General features: G+C 46.9%; 1 protein-coding gene across 1 annotated transcript; it reads left to right on the forward strand.

Annotated features, from left to right (window-relative positions):
- Positions 1–610: 610 nt before the first annotated feature.
- Positions 611–15,870, forward strand: acsl3b (acyl-CoA synthetase long chain family member 3b). Its single transcript, XM_030363934.1, has 15 exons — positions 611–842; positions 3,637–4,215; positions 5,865–6,042; positions 6,405–6,514; positions 7,031–7,169; positions 7,808–7,958; positions 8,331–8,454; positions 8,586–8,657; positions 8,890–9,029; positions 9,794–9,966; positions 10,881–10,955; positions 11,223–11,414; positions 11,673–11,787; positions 12,221–12,378; positions 12,835–15,870. Exons 2-15 carry the CDS (start codon positions 3,865–3,867, stop codon positions 12,990–12,992), a joined length of 2,136 nt encoding a protein of 711 aa, XP_030219794.1. The 5' UTR covers positions 611–842; positions 3,637–3,864; the 3' UTR covers positions 12,993–15,870.
- The last annotated feature ends 4,130 nt before the right edge of the window (positions 15,871–20,000 follow it).

Raw genomic sequence — 20,000 nt, forward strand, 5'->3', positions numbered from 1 at the left:
TGCTCTCAAATAATTAGCCATCAGCTATTAGTATATTTGCTTATCTCCAGGCTGAAATCAAACTCCCTGGTAAGGCGAACATATCCATGACCGTACGGGGGCGATGACTCGCCATCGGTGCTATTCAACCCCTATCTCCTCCATTCAATCCATTGATCATGGACATTAAACGTTTACGTACATAACATCAAGATAGTAAGAAAGCAAAGGGTGACACTTCGGAGTCGTGTAACATTACATGTAGGCTATACTATATGTATCTATGAAAGAAGCCAGTTGTGTGATCTGTGTGGTGTGGAGTATATCGGTACCATGAAGACGAAGTTTCGTTTTAAAAACACGGGTCGGTAGCCTAGAATGAATTGGCGAGCCATGGATACTTTCACTTTTCACCTTCAGCACACTTTCGCTTTTTAATTCGGCACCCGTCGAGCCAAATTCATAAACAAACCTCCACCATGAGTCCAACCAGATAAATGTGGAACTCGACGGACTAACCAGCGCCTAGGGTCGGACCCAAGAATGTGACCGATAGTTACCTCGCTGACATCAGCGCAGTCACAAGCACGCGCCACTTCGATCCGTCCAATGGCAGGCGGAGAAGTGTCCTGACGGCCTGACGTCATTTCCGGGTGACTCCACGGGCCCGGCGATGATGCTTCTGCTGGCACACTGATTTACTATTCGGATATTTTCATATTTTTTACAGCCCAACACATGCGGGGTTTAGCCACGAAGAAGCTAGCGTGAATAATTAATCAATAAGTGTTCTCAGGTCTTGATTCGGCCTCCTAAAACCGTCCCGTTCATTGAGCGACCCCGCAACCAGACGCGTATAAAAGGTGAGGATGCGCAATTTATGTTCGTATTAAAAAGGGATCACATCACGTTGGACACTTATGTTGTGCGGGCATAATAACACATGTATCATTGATTGTATAGGAAGGAAATCTATGTAACAAAACACCTATTCAAACAGCGGCTCTGCAACTGCAGCTGTGAGCTGGATATGTGGTTTGTGGCTCGTCGGCGAGCATAGCCTTAGCTATCTTCATCATCAACTGGGATCTGCTGACCTATTTAGCCCCAGTCTGTTGTGGATGATTAATATAAATGTGCTACCTTCCATAGCATCCCTTGCCAAAGACATGAGCTGCGTTTGTTGTGATAACCTAACCCCTGGTCATGCTGGTACTTTATAAACGGTGAGAGAGGGTTTGGTTCGGCGAGTTCTAGGTTAGCATGTCAACCACCCAGTGATGCTGATTTAGAAAAAAAGGACATTTAGTAGAAAGAAGAAAGGGCTTTACCACTTACACACCAATAGCACGTCAATGGTCAGTGTATTGTGGCGTGTATTGAATCGTGGTGCTACGACGATGAACAATATGAATAAATACGATATGCACACACACGTTGTGTACATTGTGTGCAAAAATGTGTGTGTTGCTGAATGCAGGGCTTGCATTGGAGGCGTTAATAATGTCATTTGCAAACCCTAATGTGTTTGTCCGGTTTTAAATATTGGTCCTTACTCATTTGTTGTTGGTTGTTTACACACACACTCACACAGACACAGACGCACACTCACACGCAGACACACACACAGATGAGCATGTGAAGTATCGTATGTTTTCTCATTCAAGGAATATGTCGATTAACCAGTCTCTCAAAGAGTTCATCGTTAGTAACTGTTCCTGTTTTTCAAGATTTGGCAGTTGGCTTATGATCAAGTTTTTAATATTTCCCACCCTTCTTGAATATTGAAATATTCAGCGTCACTTTTTGTGTGCAACGTTTTTATTACTTTATTGTATTTATAGATAAATATTTGTTATAGAAATACATTTGCACCGAATAAGGGGCCTGAGTCAATATGTGGCTCATAATATGAGATAATGTATGGATGAACAGAGCCTCCAGTGTGTTCACTGTATGTGCATAGGTCATATGCAGCACAAATGCTGCTTCCTCGCTGTATATCAGCAAAGAGGGCAATCTCTGGATGAAACCACAGTTTCAACCAGTGAGTCATTCTAACTGATTTACTGTTTTACATTTTCTTCACGTTTTATCAGTGCAACAAATGCATTTTATAGCCCTTTGATGTTACTATTATCAATCATTTTTAAACAAAAATGTCCACACTTTGATAACTTGAAAACCTGGCGATTAGTTTAGTTGAGTATATTGTTTATTTGGACCATGCACAACCCACATTGCACCAGCATCACGATTAAGTAGCAGCTTAAAAAATAGCTCAGGGGTTTTTTCTGATGAAACTGATGTGATGTGATTAGACACACACTCTTATGTCGTGCTGGCAGTGAGTGCACTGTGTTTAGTTTCTAGGATTACATCTCTAGGATTAATTATTGTATTACTGTATTGTTTATTGTGTCCTGGAAAGTTGCATTCCTGGCTTAGGCCTACTTTACCCAAACATTAGTCACATAACGTTTTGATACCCGATGCTGTTCTGATTCTTGTCAAGCCAGAAAGAAATATTATGTCAGCTTCATAACCATATTGACATTTATATTGTTGCAGATGATGATGCCACCTTTACTGCTGATTTAGTTTACATTCAAGAGCATGCATACATTACACACATGCACCCACACACATTGAATAGAACAAGTTTTTCGCTGGCCCTTACAAATATATTGTATCGTATTTCACATGAAATTCTACACAGTCAGTTTAACGCCACTAAAGCCATGTGCAGACTGAAGCCCCCCGTGCTCAGAGATTGCAAAGTTTTTCGGCCCCGGGCCAGAAGGGTCCTTCCAGCTCAGAGGTCGGTGTAACATTCCCTGTTCACCTTTAGCTTGCCTCGGGTGTGAACCACACCCTGTCCTCAAGAGTTCCCTTTATCATCCTGGGGAATGTGTCATTCGCTCCACTTCCCCCATGGGTTAGATCTGGTTAATGGGCGGATATTAATAAAGAGTCAATGTTGAGTTAATGTTATCGGTAAAGCAGAATGTTGTAATGGGACATGACTCAGGTCTCACTATGGACAGCTGAAGCTTACTTATCTCTGGTACAAGCTTTATTAAAACCGCACCTAACAATATCTAACCTGTGGCGTCAAATGGGGATGTATAGAGAAGGCCAGGATTGTTCCTGCCCAGTATCGGAGTCATTATAAGTCAATATCGTCGCTTGTGGGCTGTGAGTGGTATTGTAGAGATTTGTGGTATTTCAGGGAATATGCGTATTGTGATAGGCCTTAGTAGATACAATTATCCAAATCAGATGTTTGAGAGAGCAAGATAAATATAGTTGTGATCTTATACTTACTTATACCTTTTGATATTTCAGTGGAATTTCTCATTTCATTTATTAAAATTGTATAAGCATACAGGGGATACAGATTCATTTAGTCTTAAACTTATTATTATGATAATTAAGTTGACTGTTAATAGGCCTATATCCCCCAGCCAAATACTGTTAACTTTGTTTTTGGTTGCCTGGCTTAATTGTTGGCATAGGGTACAGAAAATAAAGAATAGAATTAGAATGGATTAACTTCTGTTAAATGGTTCCTATTTGTGGCTGTCACTCTGATACTTCCGGCTTGCCTATCAACCTCCTTCTTAACAAGGGATTGTTGTGCCTCTTATCGTGCAGGTCTACTACTCTACCCCACCCAAAAGACCACCGTCTCAACCCCTGCCCGGGCCCTCAACATTCAACCAGCCGCCCCCAACTTGCTGTTCACCCTCGCCTAGAAGCAGGAGAGGAGTCCCCTGCGCCCCCCCTCCCCTCCCCCCCACCCCCACCCCTCTCTGACCGTCTACACCCTCCTGCCCTCCATCACGACATCAGTACCTGGGCGTTGCGAGGGGATCCCTGGCTATGAAGCTGAAGGAGGACATGAACCCCCTGCTGCTGCAGGTGTTCCGATCGGTGGTGTGGGTGTACTCCGTCATCACCTTCCTGCCCTGGTACTTCCTGTCGGGCACGAGCACCAGCCTGGAGCGGGCGCGCCGGCAGAAGGCCCGCTCCATCACGGGCCACACGGCGGGGCCCTACAGGGCCATCAACAGCCAGCAGGGGCTGGCGGCCGCGCTGTACCCCGGGCTGGACACCCTGGACAAGGTGTTTGAGCACGCGGCCACGCGCTTCCCGGCCCGGCACTGCCTGGGCACGCGGCAGCTGCTGAGCGAGGAGGACGAGCTGCAGCCCAACGGGAAGGTGTTCAAGAAGGTGAGGAGGGGTTCAGGGGGATGTGACGGCACCCAGCCCTTTAAAGGGGCTGGGTGCTGTCGATTTTAATCGATTTTCGAAATTAATCGATTTTCTATCGATTGATTTTCATTATCATGACTTGTGGCTTTTGGCTTGGGGAAACTTGTGGCGGGCATTTGCCATCATTAGGATTTCATAGACTGAACTAAAATAATCAAACGTTCAAAATACATTTTAGACAAATTCCTGATTGACGTTTTCAGTCTCGCAAGTGGAGTTATTAGAGATGGCCATTATCTAATCTAAGATTCTGGCTAGCAAGTTTGCAATCAAAAATACGACCAAGTTTGTAACTTTGATACATTTTAACTATAAGACAACGTACTGTCATATGCATTACATGACACCAGTAACCATAAATAAACAGACAGATTCTAGTTCCGATTTTTTATTTGTAATCATCTATTATAATTGAGTGCAGGATTAGCCAAACAAATTGGCACTCCTAAGAATAAGCAGATTGAACGGCCTGTAGATAATTAGGTAAGTACATATTTCTCGACATTGTGCATTTATTAACACAAATCCCTATTCTTGTACCTATTTGTTGACCCTTGAAACACAAACAAACACACATGAAGTTTGCGCTCTGCTGTTTATGTAGAATTAACAAATCAAACTACAAATGTTTGTCTATTCAGTCAAATGCTAGACGATGCCTTTCTCCAAAGCGACTCCAGATACAGGTCATTAAGGGCCGGCTACCTTTTAGACATAATGCTCAATGTAAGAATTCCTTCAATGTAGGGTGTAGACCGTGAACATTAGATATCGAACCCAGTACCCTTCAGCCTGGACTCAAAACACCCTGGTCACTGCACAATATCCTAGTTTCTACCCTATCTAGGAAGCTTAGGGAGATTTATTGTGTGTGAGACTGGCTTTCGGTGCTGCCTGCTAGCGGTGTTAGCGTTAGCATAGGGCACGTAGATGGAGGAGCCGTGAAACGCTGATCCACTTGCACCCCTCGCTCTCGGGGTGTCGAGGTCAGTGCTAGCCGTCCGCTGCATGTCCGCAGCAGCTCTCTAGAGGGCAGTGGAGCACTGGGATGGTAGATGTCTTCCACATAGATGGTGGAAGATTGGAGGAGAGTAGACTCGTCACTTCCTCTCCTATGTGCGACACAGCTGGTTGCCCACCAGAGGTCTGAAGCCAGACCGTTCAGCTTTTATTCTTTTGTCTTCAACTGATCGCATTCTAAATCTTGGAATGAGCTAGTTTGAAAGTTTAGGTTTTCACCGTAGCCTACTGATGGGGCAAGGCTTTAACACTAATGCCTAAGGGTTAGAGGTTTCATTCCCACTGAGAGCACTCATGTGAAGAATGTAGGCCCTCGGTGTTTTCAGATGCTGTGCATATGAGTCACGTGTTCACCAAATGGCATATACAAGTGACATCACTGTGTTTTCTGATAATCGTTGTATTAAACTGACATTGCTGTTTTTCCTTTGCTGAATTTGCTACTCGTCTGTTACTGAATTTTGCTGTTGCAGAATCGTTCTATTGCTGAATTGCCATCGCTAATTGTTTTGTGCTGTAGCAGCTTGGCTCCATACCAATGGCTGTCTTCAAGCATTAAACCGTGTCTCCGCCGGGGCTGTGCGTAGGTGATCCTGGGAGACTACAACTGGCTGTCCTACCAGGCGGTCTACCAGGCAGCCAAGAGCTTTGGCTGTGGGCTGGCGGCGCTAGGCCAGAAGCCCCAGTGCAACATCGCCATCTTCTGCGAGACCAGAGAGGAGTGGATGGTTGCGGCGCAGGCCTGCTTCATGTACAACTTCCCGCGTGAGTCAACCCTGCCGGGACAGCACCCTCAGTTGGTTTATTCGGCTTGTTTTGTGTGTGCTACCCAAATGGGTAAACAAGCATATAACACAATCATTTTGGCTTGCAAGAGGCTTCATGCATGTAATCAACAAGTGGTTGGGGTGTTTGACTCCCAGCCGAAAGGGTCTGGGTTTCAATCCCAATATTCACTAGTGTCTACCTTTAGGAATCCTCGAGCAAGATGCGCAACCCCAACCTGCTTATTTATTGCATGATTAACTGTCCATCATTTTTTTATAAAATCTGCCAAATGGTTCAATAAAGTCTGCTAAATGACAATAGATGATGAATATTTGTGTGTGTCTGTGTGTCGGTGCCAGTCGTCACTCTGTACTCCACCCTGGGACCCAACGCCATCGCCCACGGGCTGAACGAGACGGAGGTCACCCACATCATCACCAGCAGAGAGCTGCTGCAGAGCCGCCTCAAGGTAGCCAGTCGCACCTCCCCGTGGCCCCCTGTCTGGCATTACGGTCATGTTGTGACAAGACAACCGCCCCTTCCCTAGACAAACAGTCAGTCAAATACAAATGTTCTCCTGGGTATGTTTGCTCTTGTGTGCGGTTTGTTATGCACACTTGTCTTTGGCCAGAGGATACATAGTATTACACAGTATTTCTGTGTATGATTGATTGATTTAATACTTATTGATCTGTTACTACCCTGCATCACTTGTCCATCACGGAATCCCTGTTCTGTGTTCCTTCTCCCGGTTTTGGCCTCTGGCTCCATTCCTTCTTAGAGAGGGGGGGGGGGGGGGGTGGTATCGTCAAATGTGGCCCTGTGAAGCCCTGTAACTGTGACTGTAACTGTGACTGATAACACTTAACTTGACTTCTTGCTCCTCCATCCATCCCTCCCTCTATCTCTCGCTTCTATTTATCGCCATCAACCCCTCCTCCTCCACCACCACCATCCCCACCACCACCTTCAACCCCACCCCCAGGCCATCCTGTACGAGGTGCCCAGGCTGCAGCACATCATCTTGGTGGACCGGAAGCCGGCCAGCTGGCCCGACATGCCCAGGGGCATCGTGGTGCTCAGCATGGACGCAGTGCAGGAGATGGGGTCCAAGCCCAGCAACAGTGAGTTTCCCCCCTAGGCTGCTGTCAAGACAGTCAAACCCATTTCACACTGAGAGCTCAGCACAGGCCGTCTGGGGTCAGACTCTCCATCGGGGCTGCCACATTCTCTCTCCTCAGGAATACAAACTCAAGCATGTTGCTCGTCTGACACTGTATGTGGAGCAACAGACATGTGACTGTGTATGCATATTTGTATATGTAAAGCCAGCAAAAAAACCAGTATGCAAAACAGTTCCTGCAGTGGTTGAAGCATAATGATCTGGAACAGACAGCAACCAACCAACCATTCTGAAGCTGTAGACTCCAACTGGTGCTTTTATGTTCGATCACAGGAAAGGGTGTTGAGTGTGGGCGAGCAGCAAAGAACATATTGTTGTCTTTCAAATCCTCTTGGAGGAACGATATGGCAGACTGGCAACTTTATGGAAACGGTCGTTGCTAATGTTGTCGTCTAGACTTAAAACTTTCAACTCATGACTCAGAAGACGTCTCGATTGGCACCACTCTTTCGTCTTCAAAGAGAGCCCTGGGTGATTCTGTGTTATGGCTATTATCGACCAATCCGGCAGCGCTTCCTGCTGATGTGCTACTTTGACTTTCATCAACGCCTTTTGTTTTTCTTCTCCCGTCCTGCTCAGTGGCCGCGACACACAGGCAGCCAGCGCCGTCGGACATCGCTGTCGTCATGTACACCAGCGGCTCCACAGGCATCCCTAAGGGCGTGATGATCTCCCATAGCAACATCATCGCCAGCATCACCGGCATGGCCGAGCGCATCCCCAACCTCGAGTACGCCACGCCTTTCTGATTCATCATCTCTCACTCTCTCCGTCTCTAGAGTCTCTCTCTCACTCTGTCTCTCTCTCTCTCTCTAACCGCTCCATCTCTACCACTCTATCCCCTCCTGACAACCCCGCCTCTCGGTGTCTGAATATGACAGTCGCATTGACGTCTCCCTACCCAGAATCTCTGGAGTGCCGTGTTCTGTCTTTATTGCATACATTTGTTTGTCACGGAAGAGGTGAACCGTTCATAAATAGAAGTATTATATTTAATTTCATATTTATCTTTGTACTTGGAAGGATTTTCTAAAAACACATGATGCAAAACGCAGTGCCTCAATCCACTATTAATTTTCCACCTGTTGTTTCTGGTGGGCAGTGAGACGGACACCTACATCGGCTACCTGCCCCTGGCCCATGTCCTGGAACTCAGCGCAGAGCTGGTGTGCATCTCCCACGGCTGTAGTATCGGATACTCCTCCCCACAGACCCTCGCTGACCAGGTGTGTGTGTGTGTGTGTGTGTGTGTGTGTGTGTGTGTGTGTGTGTGTGTGTGTGTGTGTGTACGTGTGGTCTTCCACTTGCTGTGTGTCTTCCCAAACTGAACCAACTCCCTTTTCCTCCATCCTTTTAGTCTACCAAGATCAAGAAGGGCAGCAAGGGTGACACCAGTGTGTTGAAGCCAACTCTCATGGCTGCTGTACCGGTAAGTCCACCACGGCACTCCTACATTGTTCTGGAGATCAACGTCCTTTGTATCCCGACATAGCGTTAAGGATTATACATTTACCGGCATGAAAACCTGTTTATTCAGATCGGCCCAAGTCCAGCCAATTGCCGAGATTACATTTGGTTGTGCTTGTGCAACGACAGCATAGATGAGTCTCATCTAATGTGATTGCATGCTGAGCAAAGATTGCCTCTTTGAAAATGTGCAGGAGATCATGGACCGCATCTACAAGAATGTGATGACCAAAGTAGAGGAGATGAGCAGCTTCCAGCGGTCCCTGTTTGTCCTGGCCTACAACTACAAGATGGAGCAGATCTCCAAAGGCTACAGCACACCTCTCTGTGACAGGTACAGACATGGCAAAGAACCCCCCACCCCCCCCCCGTGTGCGTATATATACCTACCATCTCCATACCATCCACCTTTTTTGCAATGGTTCTGAGGTCAAAATCCAATGTCTTCCTGTGGGCATCCTAGATCAAGATGACCTAAGCCCTACCTACAGATGAATGATGTCACCGATTTTAAAACAAAAAATCAAAGAAGGGGGCTTTGGATAGAAGTGTTTACCGGATGACCAAACTGTCCATTGTGTGACTAGCACGGCTTGAAGCCTAATCTCAAACCCTCGTTTGGTCAGGCTCTGAGCGGCCATTCTAACAGCCAAGCCCTCAGGGTCTGAGATCAGGGTGCTCGGGACAGGTGCTTCGTTCCCTTTAACAGCCAACGATTCTCCAGCACGTATAAATCAGTCCACTATATCGACTATTAGATTACCCCATGCCCCTTTTCCCCCCACTGACACAAATCAATGTCGGGATTCAGTAGAGGATTCCTCAGCATCTGACAAAGACGAAGGATGCCTCTGCCGTAGCCTTACCCATCCATTACCCTCTGCCCACTTGATTTGTAATTTCTGTTTGTGTGTGTCTCTCTTGCTCTCTCTCTCTCTCTCTCTCTCTCTCTCTCTCTCTCTCTCTCTCTCTCTCTCTCTCTCTCTCTCTCTCTCTCTCTCGCCCTCTCGCCCTCTCGCCCTCTCGCCCTCTCGCCCTCTCTCTCTCTCTCTCTCTCTCTCTCCCTCTCCCCCTCTCCCCCTCCCTCCCTCCCTCCAGGTTTGTGTTTAAGCGGGTGCGCGCCCTGCTGGGGGGGCAGACGCGGGTGCTGCTGTCGGGCGGAGCCCCGCTCTCTGCTGCGACGCAGCGCTTCATGAACATCTGCCTGTGCTGCCCGGTGGGCCAGGGCTACGGCCTCACGGAGACCTGCGGGGCTGGCACCATCAGCGAGGGTGAGAGGGGGGCTGGGGGAGGTAGAGGGAGAGGGGGGAGGTAGAGGCGGGCTGGGGGAGGTAGGGACAGGGGGGCTGGGGGAGATAGAGGGAGACTGTGGGTGGTAGAGTGGGGTTGGGGGAGTTAGAGGGAAAGGGAAATACATGAGCAATATTCCTTTATTCAAAAGGGACAACGCCCATTAGTAAACATCAGCACCAGAGTCAGTATAAATGTGCCAGATTTAGCCATGCAGGCTAAACATCATCTTAAAGCCCTGGCAGGTTGATAGCTTAAAACAAAACGTAAAGAAAACGACAGTAACATTCATTCATTTCTATTTGTGTATTGTTTTTTTTGATTGGGTAAAGGAACTGCCAATCATGTGAGATTATATGTAGGGGGAGTTGTCCACCTGCTCCAGTCTGAATTATGTGTTTACTAAATTAAACTTTAAACTCAATTGTTCAGACAGTATCTCAAGGGGCTCGACCCTTATTTATGTGCCGGCTTATTCCAGCTGCGGCTGGAATAAGCCGGCACTGATGACTCCTCCAATGAAGAATACCACACATCTCTAAAACGGCCCATTCTGTCCCTCGAGCCCCAGCGTACCGGCTGTTGTTGCTAAGCAACCCTTATCCGTGCTCTTTTGATACGCTATCGGAATCGGGGAGGTTTATTCAGATAACTCCCGTTGATGTAATCAATTTGGATTTCCCCTTTTTGCTCTTTTGTTGACGCACAAAGCAACAGGATCTGGCATTATTTAAAAACACTTTGTGTGGCAAGGGTGTGATTTATATCGACACAAAGACACGAATTTAATAGCAGAATCTGGGAACAAATAGCTGAGCTTGACTTTGTTTCGCTCTGTGAAACCCTGTGTGTGATTGTGTCAGTTCCCTGTGCTTACACGATGTGTTTGTTTCAGCTTGGGACTACAGCACGGGGAGGGTCGGTGCACCTCTGGTGTGCTCAGAGTTCTCCCTGAAAGACTGGGAAGAGGGTGAGTCCGACAGATGAACCAGTAGAACGGTACAGGCTCGGTGGCCCCGCCTGCAACTGCGCCAACCACACCCATGACGCATTATGTAGCGACCCGGTTAGAGCCAGTCCGACTCAATGCTACTCTGGCTTAATTCCCCTCTCTTCGTAATAAACTATAGCAGTTTTCTTGAGGGAAAAAGACCAGAAATAAGCAAACACAGATGTCCTCTTTGAGTTCCCAGTATCCCATTAATTAGAAGGTTGTGCTCTATGCTCCATGCTCCAGGAGGGTACTACAGCTCAGACAAGCCCAACCCGCGTGGGGAGATCCTGATCGGGGGGCCCAACGTCACCATGGGCTACTACAAGAACGAGGCCCGGAACCGCCTGGACTTCTTCGTGGACGACAGCGGCCAGCGCTGGTTCTGCACGGGCGACATCGGGGAGTTCCACTCCGACGGCTGCCTCAAGATCATCGGTCAGAAAAACCTAAATAACTTCCATCGCAGAATATATATATTAAAATAAAGAAAACAGTCGGACACCCTTGAACCTTCCCTGGCCTTATCACAAAAACACCCAGGTTTTGATTTTTAAAGAAGCATACAACAGATGATCCTTTGTTGCTCCCAGAATGCGTTTCCATTGGGCTAACTGTGTCACACCGCCAGCGTGCCACTTTGTTACACCACCCTGTCGCAGTATGAACCAACAGCCTCTCTCTGCTCCCCTGTAGACCGTAAGAAGGACCTGGTGAAGCTGCAGGCAGGAGAGTACGTGTCCCTGGGCAAGGTGGAGGCGGTTCTGAAGAACTGCTCCCTCATCGACAACATTTGTGCCTACGCCAACAGGTAACCGGAACAGAGCGGCTCTAGCGCTTTGGTCTCTCTCACTTGCTCTCTCTCGTTCCATGTCTTTCTCCCTTTAACGCATTTAGCGCTTTCATCTTTATCCCTCTTACTCTGACACACATTCTCTCTCTCTTTCACACCTCTTTTCCTCGCTTCCTTTTTTTTTTATTTTGTTCAGCTGGTGACTCATCTCACTCTCCTTCGTTCCTCTCCCTTCGTTTTTATTAATTCATCTGCTAAAAAAAGCTCACTCACTCATCAATCACTCTCTCTCTCTTTTTCTTTATTAATTAATTCAACTGGGGAAAAAAAACATCAAATAGCTCTCTTTCATTCATTACTTCTCCCTCTCCCTCAAATCATTCATGCATTAATTAATTGATGAATTAAATCATGTAACCGGTGACAACAAAGCTGTCTGTTGTGGCCCCAGTGAGGAGTCGTACGTCATCAGCTTCGTGGTGCCCAACCCCAAGCAGCTGATGGCCCTGGCCAAGCAGCGGCAGGTGCACGGCAGCTGGGAGGAGATCTGCAACAACCCCGAGATGGAGAGAGAGGTCCTCCGCATCATCACAGAGGCCGCCGTCTCAGGTGGGAGAGGGGGGGGGGGGGGGGGGTTCATGGGAGCAGGAATCGAAAAAGGGAGGAGGAAGGAAGCACATGGAAAAGATAGAAAGATAAAGGAAGGAAGGATGAATTGCTGAAGGGAGGGAGGAGGAAGGAAACAGGTTGAATAGATAGGAGGAAGGATAAATGATGGAAGGAAGGAAAAATCTCAATGTTTTTAAGAATAATGGTCCTGAAGAGCGATGCCTACAGGGCGGATCGGCATGTACTAGAACGCTTGAATCTCTCTTCCTAATGACTATTGGAAAAGAGAGAATCAGTTGGGAGCTCTTCCTCTGAATCCGAGGAACGTGGGATAGAACCCAGCACCTTTCAGCCTGGGAGAGGTCGAGCACCCTAGCCATGACTACATCCATTTGGTTGCAGAGTATTGCATCGAGCGCCTTGACTGACTGTGGTGTTCTGTCTGATGTGATGCAGACAAGCTGGAGCGCTTTGAGATCCCCAAGAAGATCCGGCTGAGCGCCGAGGCGTGGACGCCGGAGACGGGCCTGGTCACCGACGCCTTCAAGCTGAAGCGCAAGGAGCTGAAGTCCCACTATCAGGAGGACATCGAGAGGATGTACGGCGGCAAATAACACACACGCGCGTATTTATACACACAGACACACACAGACACACACAGACACACACACACAGGCCACTTCCCCGGACTACATGGCCGCCTAGTTCACAGAACAGCTCGTACACTCCTAACACACACACACACACACACACACACACGTCCTCTCTTTGGCTTCCCAGCCAACAGCTTGGATCAAAACGGGGAGGAAGACATGAATCCTGCAGAGAGATATTCGTTCCAGACTTAAAGCGGTAGCAGGGCATCCGACGACGCTTAGCCCCCCACCAGCCAACCATACACACACACACATAGTCACATGCAGGGTGCCCGCGCAGCTTCCCTTGGCCCATGTAGCTTATCTGGTTGCCATGACACCAAGGCAACGCATAGATAAACGCGAGCAGGGAATGTATGGTTGGATTTGGACTTGCACAACCCCAGAGGAAAGAAAAGTGTGTGTGTGTGTGTGTGTGTGTGTGTGTGTGTGTGTGTGTGTGTGTGTGTGTGTGTGTGTGTGTGTGTGTGTGTGTGTGTGTGTGTGTGTGTGTGTGTGTGTGTGTGTGTGTGTGTGTGGGGCACTATGGGGGGAGGTTGTGTTTAGGACACTCGCTTGGCTTTAATTCACAATTCAGGTTGAATTCATGCAGGGATGTCTTACTCTGTTGGCTGATTATGGGAGCGGTTTTCTTCATTGTTGTCATTTGTTGCTTTTATATTTTTTTGGGTGATAAGAGGTATGTGTGTTGCTGTTTTTTTTACTGGTCTGTTATTCTGGAAAGCCCTTTTTGATAATTAATTTCCCTGTTGAGGAACCAGCGTTGTAAAGCCATGAGAGATTGATCACAAGCCTGTCCTTTAATGTGTGTTTTTTAAACCGTTCGGCCCCTCCCTAGTGTGCTCCTTGTTTACTCCTGTTGCATTGACTGGTATTCTTTCTTTTGTAAAACCGTTCTTTGTGATAGCCTTGCTCCATTAGCACCTACTTGCGTCCCAACATCTTTTTTACAACTGTGTGTTTACCTGCTCAAGTCACTTGAAGGAGTCATGGAGCAAGTCGTCTGCCCTCTTTATATAGTCTTTATATAACCTACTAATAATAAGCTAATTCTTACCCCGAGTGGCCGTGGCGCCCCGACCTCTCCTCCGCGGCCCCTGGACTTCCTGTCTCAGCAGCGCCCCACGCCATGGATCACATGACTAGGCCCATTTACTTTTGATTTGAATCCCTTGCAAAGGAAGGACTCGGGTTCATTTCGGTCCTGTGTTGGTTTATTACTGCCAACTCCTTACGAATCCGACTTTAACGTATCGCTAAGGTCGCCATAGGAACCACGGCAGGCCCAGATATGTTTTGACACATGAGTGAGCCTCTAATTCTCCTTCTTCATTCGCTGTGCATTCAAGTGTTCCAGGGTCGCTCTTCTGACTGCTTCTCGTCGCACAAGGTTTATGTAATATCTTGTTTTGACCATAGGTCTAGTTACTGTCGCCTATATTACTGTTACCTATAGTTCTAAAAAAAAAAAAAATTTGAATGTGCAATATTTAGCCAAAATTTGTAATCGGAAAAAGAAGAAAAATGCCACAGCCACTCCATAATGTATGGATGTCATGGCTTTATTGTTTACATTTCAGAGGTCTGTACGATGGCAGGAAAACAATGTGATGTGGATGGTAGATGAGACACACTAGCTAGATATAGCCAATCTGTACGGGCGTTTTACAAAGTGCTGTTGGAGCCAATGTGTTGTGTCAAGTAGAACATAAAAGTACTATTGCCACTGTAAAGAATGAAATTGCATCTTAAAAGTAAACAAAGGGGTGCAGATTTACCAATACATTTGAATATGGATTATATTTATGTAAATATGAGACTGAATTCCCTCCGAATAAGATCATAGTGCGTGAGAATAAAAATATGTATCTGTGTTTGGACTTGTCTTAAAGATATGTTTGGCCCCATACCCAGAGACCACTATGTGAGAACACTAGCCAAGGTGATTCTAAGGTTGACTTAGTGTGTATGATATGTCTATGTGCAATGTGTGTTGACTGAAGAATACACACACACAACTGTAACTCACTGGCGGTTGAACGATATCACCGATTCTGTTTTATAATACCCCCCCACCCTAAACTCCCAAGACGCTCGAGCCAATGGGAAAGTACGTTAGCTTCTGTCGTACCACACCCAAGGTAAAACATTATTATACGCTGAAGACTGAGACATTGCTCTCTCAGGCTTCACGTCTTATAATAAGAATACTGTCGAGTGTTGGTTCTGTTTTTTATATATCTTTCCCCCCTCCTTTACCTTTCCAAAGGAGGTCGTATACACACTTTGTTTCTCATTGCTGCTTTCCTCTGCCCGACCAGAGGTGGCTATAGTTGCCTTTTGACGCACATGAGTTCCTCGTGGGTCCTCCAAAAGGAATGTGAAGCGCTCCCCGTGTGTATGTGCGTGTGTTGAACATAATGAAGACTCTAAGCGGGAGAGAGCGATAGACCGCGTGTAGCGGTGTGTCTGACTCGACTACTGACTCTAAACAAAAGCAACGTGCGGTGTAAAAGTGAATTTTTCACCACTCCTATTGTTATGTGGATTATTAACTTGCGTTGTAAATAGGATGCGTTAGAGGCAGGAAGTGAAGATCAAAGTTTGCAAAAGCATTTGTACACCCTGAAAACTTTACTCTTCTAAAAACCTATTTAATGCTCTTTATCGACCAGTTTTAGGGGTCTGTATCCCTCTCGTTTTGTGTAAGTGAGTGGCACCCCGTTGAGACGGGCTTCCGATTCAGACTGCCTGTCGTGTCTCTTTCCTTATTTATTTGTAATTTGGCCTTGCAAATGGTGTAATGAAAATAAAAAGCTTTGTGCTGTAAACTATGCTGCCTGTCTAAGTGTTTTTGGTTGAAACGTGTCTGTGTGTGTGTGCCCTCGTGAATATGCGCATGTACTTCTGCTGTGTGTGGGTGGGACCAGGAGGTATGCCAGTAACGATGTGATGGTTTAATGACTGTGTCTGAAACACCTGTGCATTCAATCAGCCTCAATGTGAAACGAATGCGCTCAAGAGCTTGATTGGAATCATGAGTTCTGGAAACACAGTTGCTATGGCGACAACGGCCATGAAGAGGGGTGTGTGTGAGGGAGATGGCGAGAGAAAAAAAACAGCAGTTATGGGAGTCGGCTCATAACATTGGTAAACAAAGGCTTCTTCTATTTTCTTCAGGAAAAGATGGCTGATCTATGATCCTGGTGGAGTAAAGTAATCCATGCTCAAATCCATGTAGCTCTGATGCTGAGGGAAGCATTCTGACACAATGCTTGCTCTTTTTTTGCAAGCAATCCTCTGGTAGAATTTAACTGTGGTCTCTATAATTGTTTTATCATGCGTGTTATCAACCAGTTGGTGACACTTTTGTATTCTGTCTGAAATATGATAGCGCCCCTTATGGGGTTTGTTGCTTGAGTTCATTTGTTCATCTCAAAATAATGTCAACGTGATTGGGCCACATGGGAAATCCTATCCACAAAAAATAACATTTTCCATTATGAAAAGTATACATTTAGAGGCTTTATGCCGAATCTGATTCACAAATCCGTCCTCTAACAGTAAAAGTCAGAGCTCTGTGCTCGCTGCTCGTTGGTCAGAACCTTTGCAGCAATGAGCATTGCATACACATTTTCAAACAACAATAAGAAATAGCCAGCCGATCTGAGAAACCATAGGGACCAGTGGGCTGTCTACTGCCACACAAGCTGGGGGACGAGGAGAGGTGCTGAACGCTGAGAGAAAGATGCCTTCCTGTCTCTCCACGCCCTCCATCCAGCCCTCAGAACCTGCTGCGTGTGTGTGTGTGTGTGTGTGTGTGTGTGCGACTCAGAGGCGTACTGCTTCCTGCATTAGCCAAAAAGGTTATTCTGACGCACATACACACACACAGACAGATAAACACGCAAAGAACCAGAAAGGCAATATCTAAAAGATATAATCAGCAGTATAACAGAGCTGAGTTTTTATGCTGTTATTTTCATTTGGTCTTCATAAATATGTATTCATACATTTCTCTGTGTGTGTGTCTCTCTCTCTCTCTCTCTCTCTCCCCCTCTCCCCCTCTCTCGATCTCTTTCACGTTATGACTCAGAACTGCTCAAAAACGTCCATGGTAGATTTCATTGATATCAATACTTTTTTCCGTGCACACTCCCAACATTCTCGGCCACGAGCCAGTGAGCACAGAGCGGGGGGTGGAGGAGGGGGAGGAGGAGGGTGGGGAGATGGACTGCAGCCCGCTGGCCCTCTGCCCTGCAGACGGAGCTGGAGGTGGAGGAGGTTGAGGCAACGCCTCGGGAAGATAAAACTCATTATTTACTAATCCTGCAAATATACTCCGGTATACCCCTGATATTTACAGCCCGGGCCGGAAGTGAGATATGAAGCCAGAACACACACACAAGGACAAAATCCAAAGCAATTTCCGATAAGAGTTGCTAGTTTCTACTGAACTGGTCAAGGACCAGCTAATCGTAGCGATGAACCTATGGTCTGTTCTGGAGTGTACGCAGGATGCGTAGTCATCGATGAGCCTTTGATGTGCCTGGCCACCTAGATAGCTCATTTAATTTTAAAGCTTTGTTGATGTAGACAGGTTGCATGGAATTGACCTATAATATTTATTAAATAGGAAATACATTAATGATATACAAATGTTATGCATATATATATATATTAAAACATTATTTCATATTGACATCTTACCCTAAAAGCCAAGAAGGAATCCCTTATTACTTCCATCATTAATAAGCACATTTTCTACATTTATCTTCCCCATATGTTGTCCGGGGCAACAGTCCAAGCACCGGGCGTCTGGTCAGCAGTGGACGGCGTGCGTGGTCAGGCCGACCTTGAGCGGGTGTGGCGGCCTGTGCCCGGGCGAGGCGCCAGGGCCCTGGGTCAGGCTGTGGTCACGACGCCTGGTTGTGATGGTGATGGAGGGAGAGAGAGGTGTCAGGACCACAGCCAGGGCGGGGGTGGCGTGCGACGCGTGTGGCGGTCCGCAGGCAAGTCTGATGGATGGAGAGGGGACGGTGGGGTGGAGGTGGTGGTGGTGGTGGTGGAGGAGGAGCAGCGGGGGAGGAGGAGTGAAGTACGAATGAACTGACGGATGGAGGGAGAGAGGGAGGGAGGGAAGAGGCAGCCAATGGTACGTCTGGGGACCATGACTCACCGATGGAGGGTATTTATAGCAACAGGGAGGGGTGGAGGAGAGGTTGCAGGGAGGGGGGGGGGGGGGTTGTGTTGAGGGGTGGACGGGGCGGTGTCGTCACACAGCCTACAGGGAGTGGCGAGGAGGAGGAGGAGAGGAGAGGCAGAAGAACGAAGAGAGGAGAAAAATAAATTGAAAGAGAAATATAAGGGGCAAGTTAAAGGAGGCAACCCAGGCTTAAGTGGTTGGTGGTAGACTGATGGAGGCAGGGATAGAGTGGTGTTTGAGAGAGCCGAGAAGAAAGACGTGAACCGCGAAGAAGACGACAGCGTGATGATTGTTCTCAATCCCACACCGGGTGTGGCTCCCTCGCTGATGGCTCTGTGGCCGGTGAGATACGGTACTCACATACAGAATGTGGACGCATTGCTGGGATGCTGTTTTTACAAAAGCCAAGCTATACGTATAATAAACAATAACAATCTATGATCTATAGCAGGCAAAGGAAGATAATCGTACATTCGAAGGAGTGAGACGTGAATAAAAGTTGTAAAAAAAAAGTATAAAAAGTAGTTTGTCCACGTCCCTACCATACAGAAACCATCCTCCTTAGACACTAAATCCTCCACTAAATCTCTAGCAGAGGAAGCATTATGACACAGACCGCCGGGATAGATAGAAGTAAAAAAGAAAAGAGTGAGACTTTAATGAACACAAAATACCACAAAACGCTTAGACAACCAGGAGCCCGAGGCAGTGTATAAATAGCAACGTAGCCTCATGAAACATAACCAATCGGAGGTGAGCACAGGATCTGCTTTGAAGCCTTCCCCAGCACCATTACCCCCGTCTGATAATACACAAACACACGCACACACACACCAACACCTCTTATACCATAACAATGCATGATAACCGTAATGTGTAGCGCTAATGAATCTATCCCTACATGCATGAGCCTAATTGGCCATGTTTGGGGTGAATGCCATCCTCCAGACATTTTTGTTGCGGAGATGGACTTTGGTTTCCAATTAGTGTTCTCTCTGCTCGGCTGAAGCCGTGTCTCCAGCGAGACTTCATCCAGAAGCATACCTCCCTTCCTGCCCCTTTTTCTCTGTTACCATGACGTCAGGCCGTGCGTCAGGCTCCGTCCCTTACCATAAACACTCACCCAAATAGGCTTGTGTGCATTTGTATGCACATGCTCGCGTGCGTGCGCACACACACAAACCCAGACATAAGGACACACACACAGACGCACACACACACACACACACACAGACGCACACACACACACACACACACAAATGCATACACACACGCATGCATATATACGCACATACACACAAACACACACACAAACACACAAACTCTCACAGATACACACATGCAGTATCTTGAATAGCGATGAGTCACGCACACTGAACCAAGGTTAAAACACACTTGTGCACACACGGAAATACAGAAGGGCGGTAATGAATTAAAATATTACTCTGAGAGACTGACTATGAGAGACCAGGGAGACGGCGGTTGATTGATTCAAAGGGAAACTTAAGAGAAGAGGAATGAAGTGAAATTAAAGTGGAAGGAGATTAGTTTGTTTTCTGGGGGGGTACTATTTAACCAAGTCATTCAGAGTTTTTATTTAAAATTAGGAAAAGTTAAAGCTTCTTGAGGAAAGGGGGTAGGGGCTAAAAAAAGATGCCAAGAGTTGAAAGCCAGCAGCATACATCCAATAATTTCCTGCAGACCCACTACTGGGTCTGTAGGCACATACAATTAATAGCATGTAGTCTAGCTCACAAGCC

Source organism: Gadus morhua, chromosome 8, assembly GCF_902167405.1.
Source record: "Gadus morhua chromosome 8, gadMor3.0, whole genome shotgun sequence".
Taxonomy (NCBI): Eukaryota; Metazoa; Chordata; class Actinopteri; order Gadiformes; family Gadidae; genus Gadus; species Gadus morhua.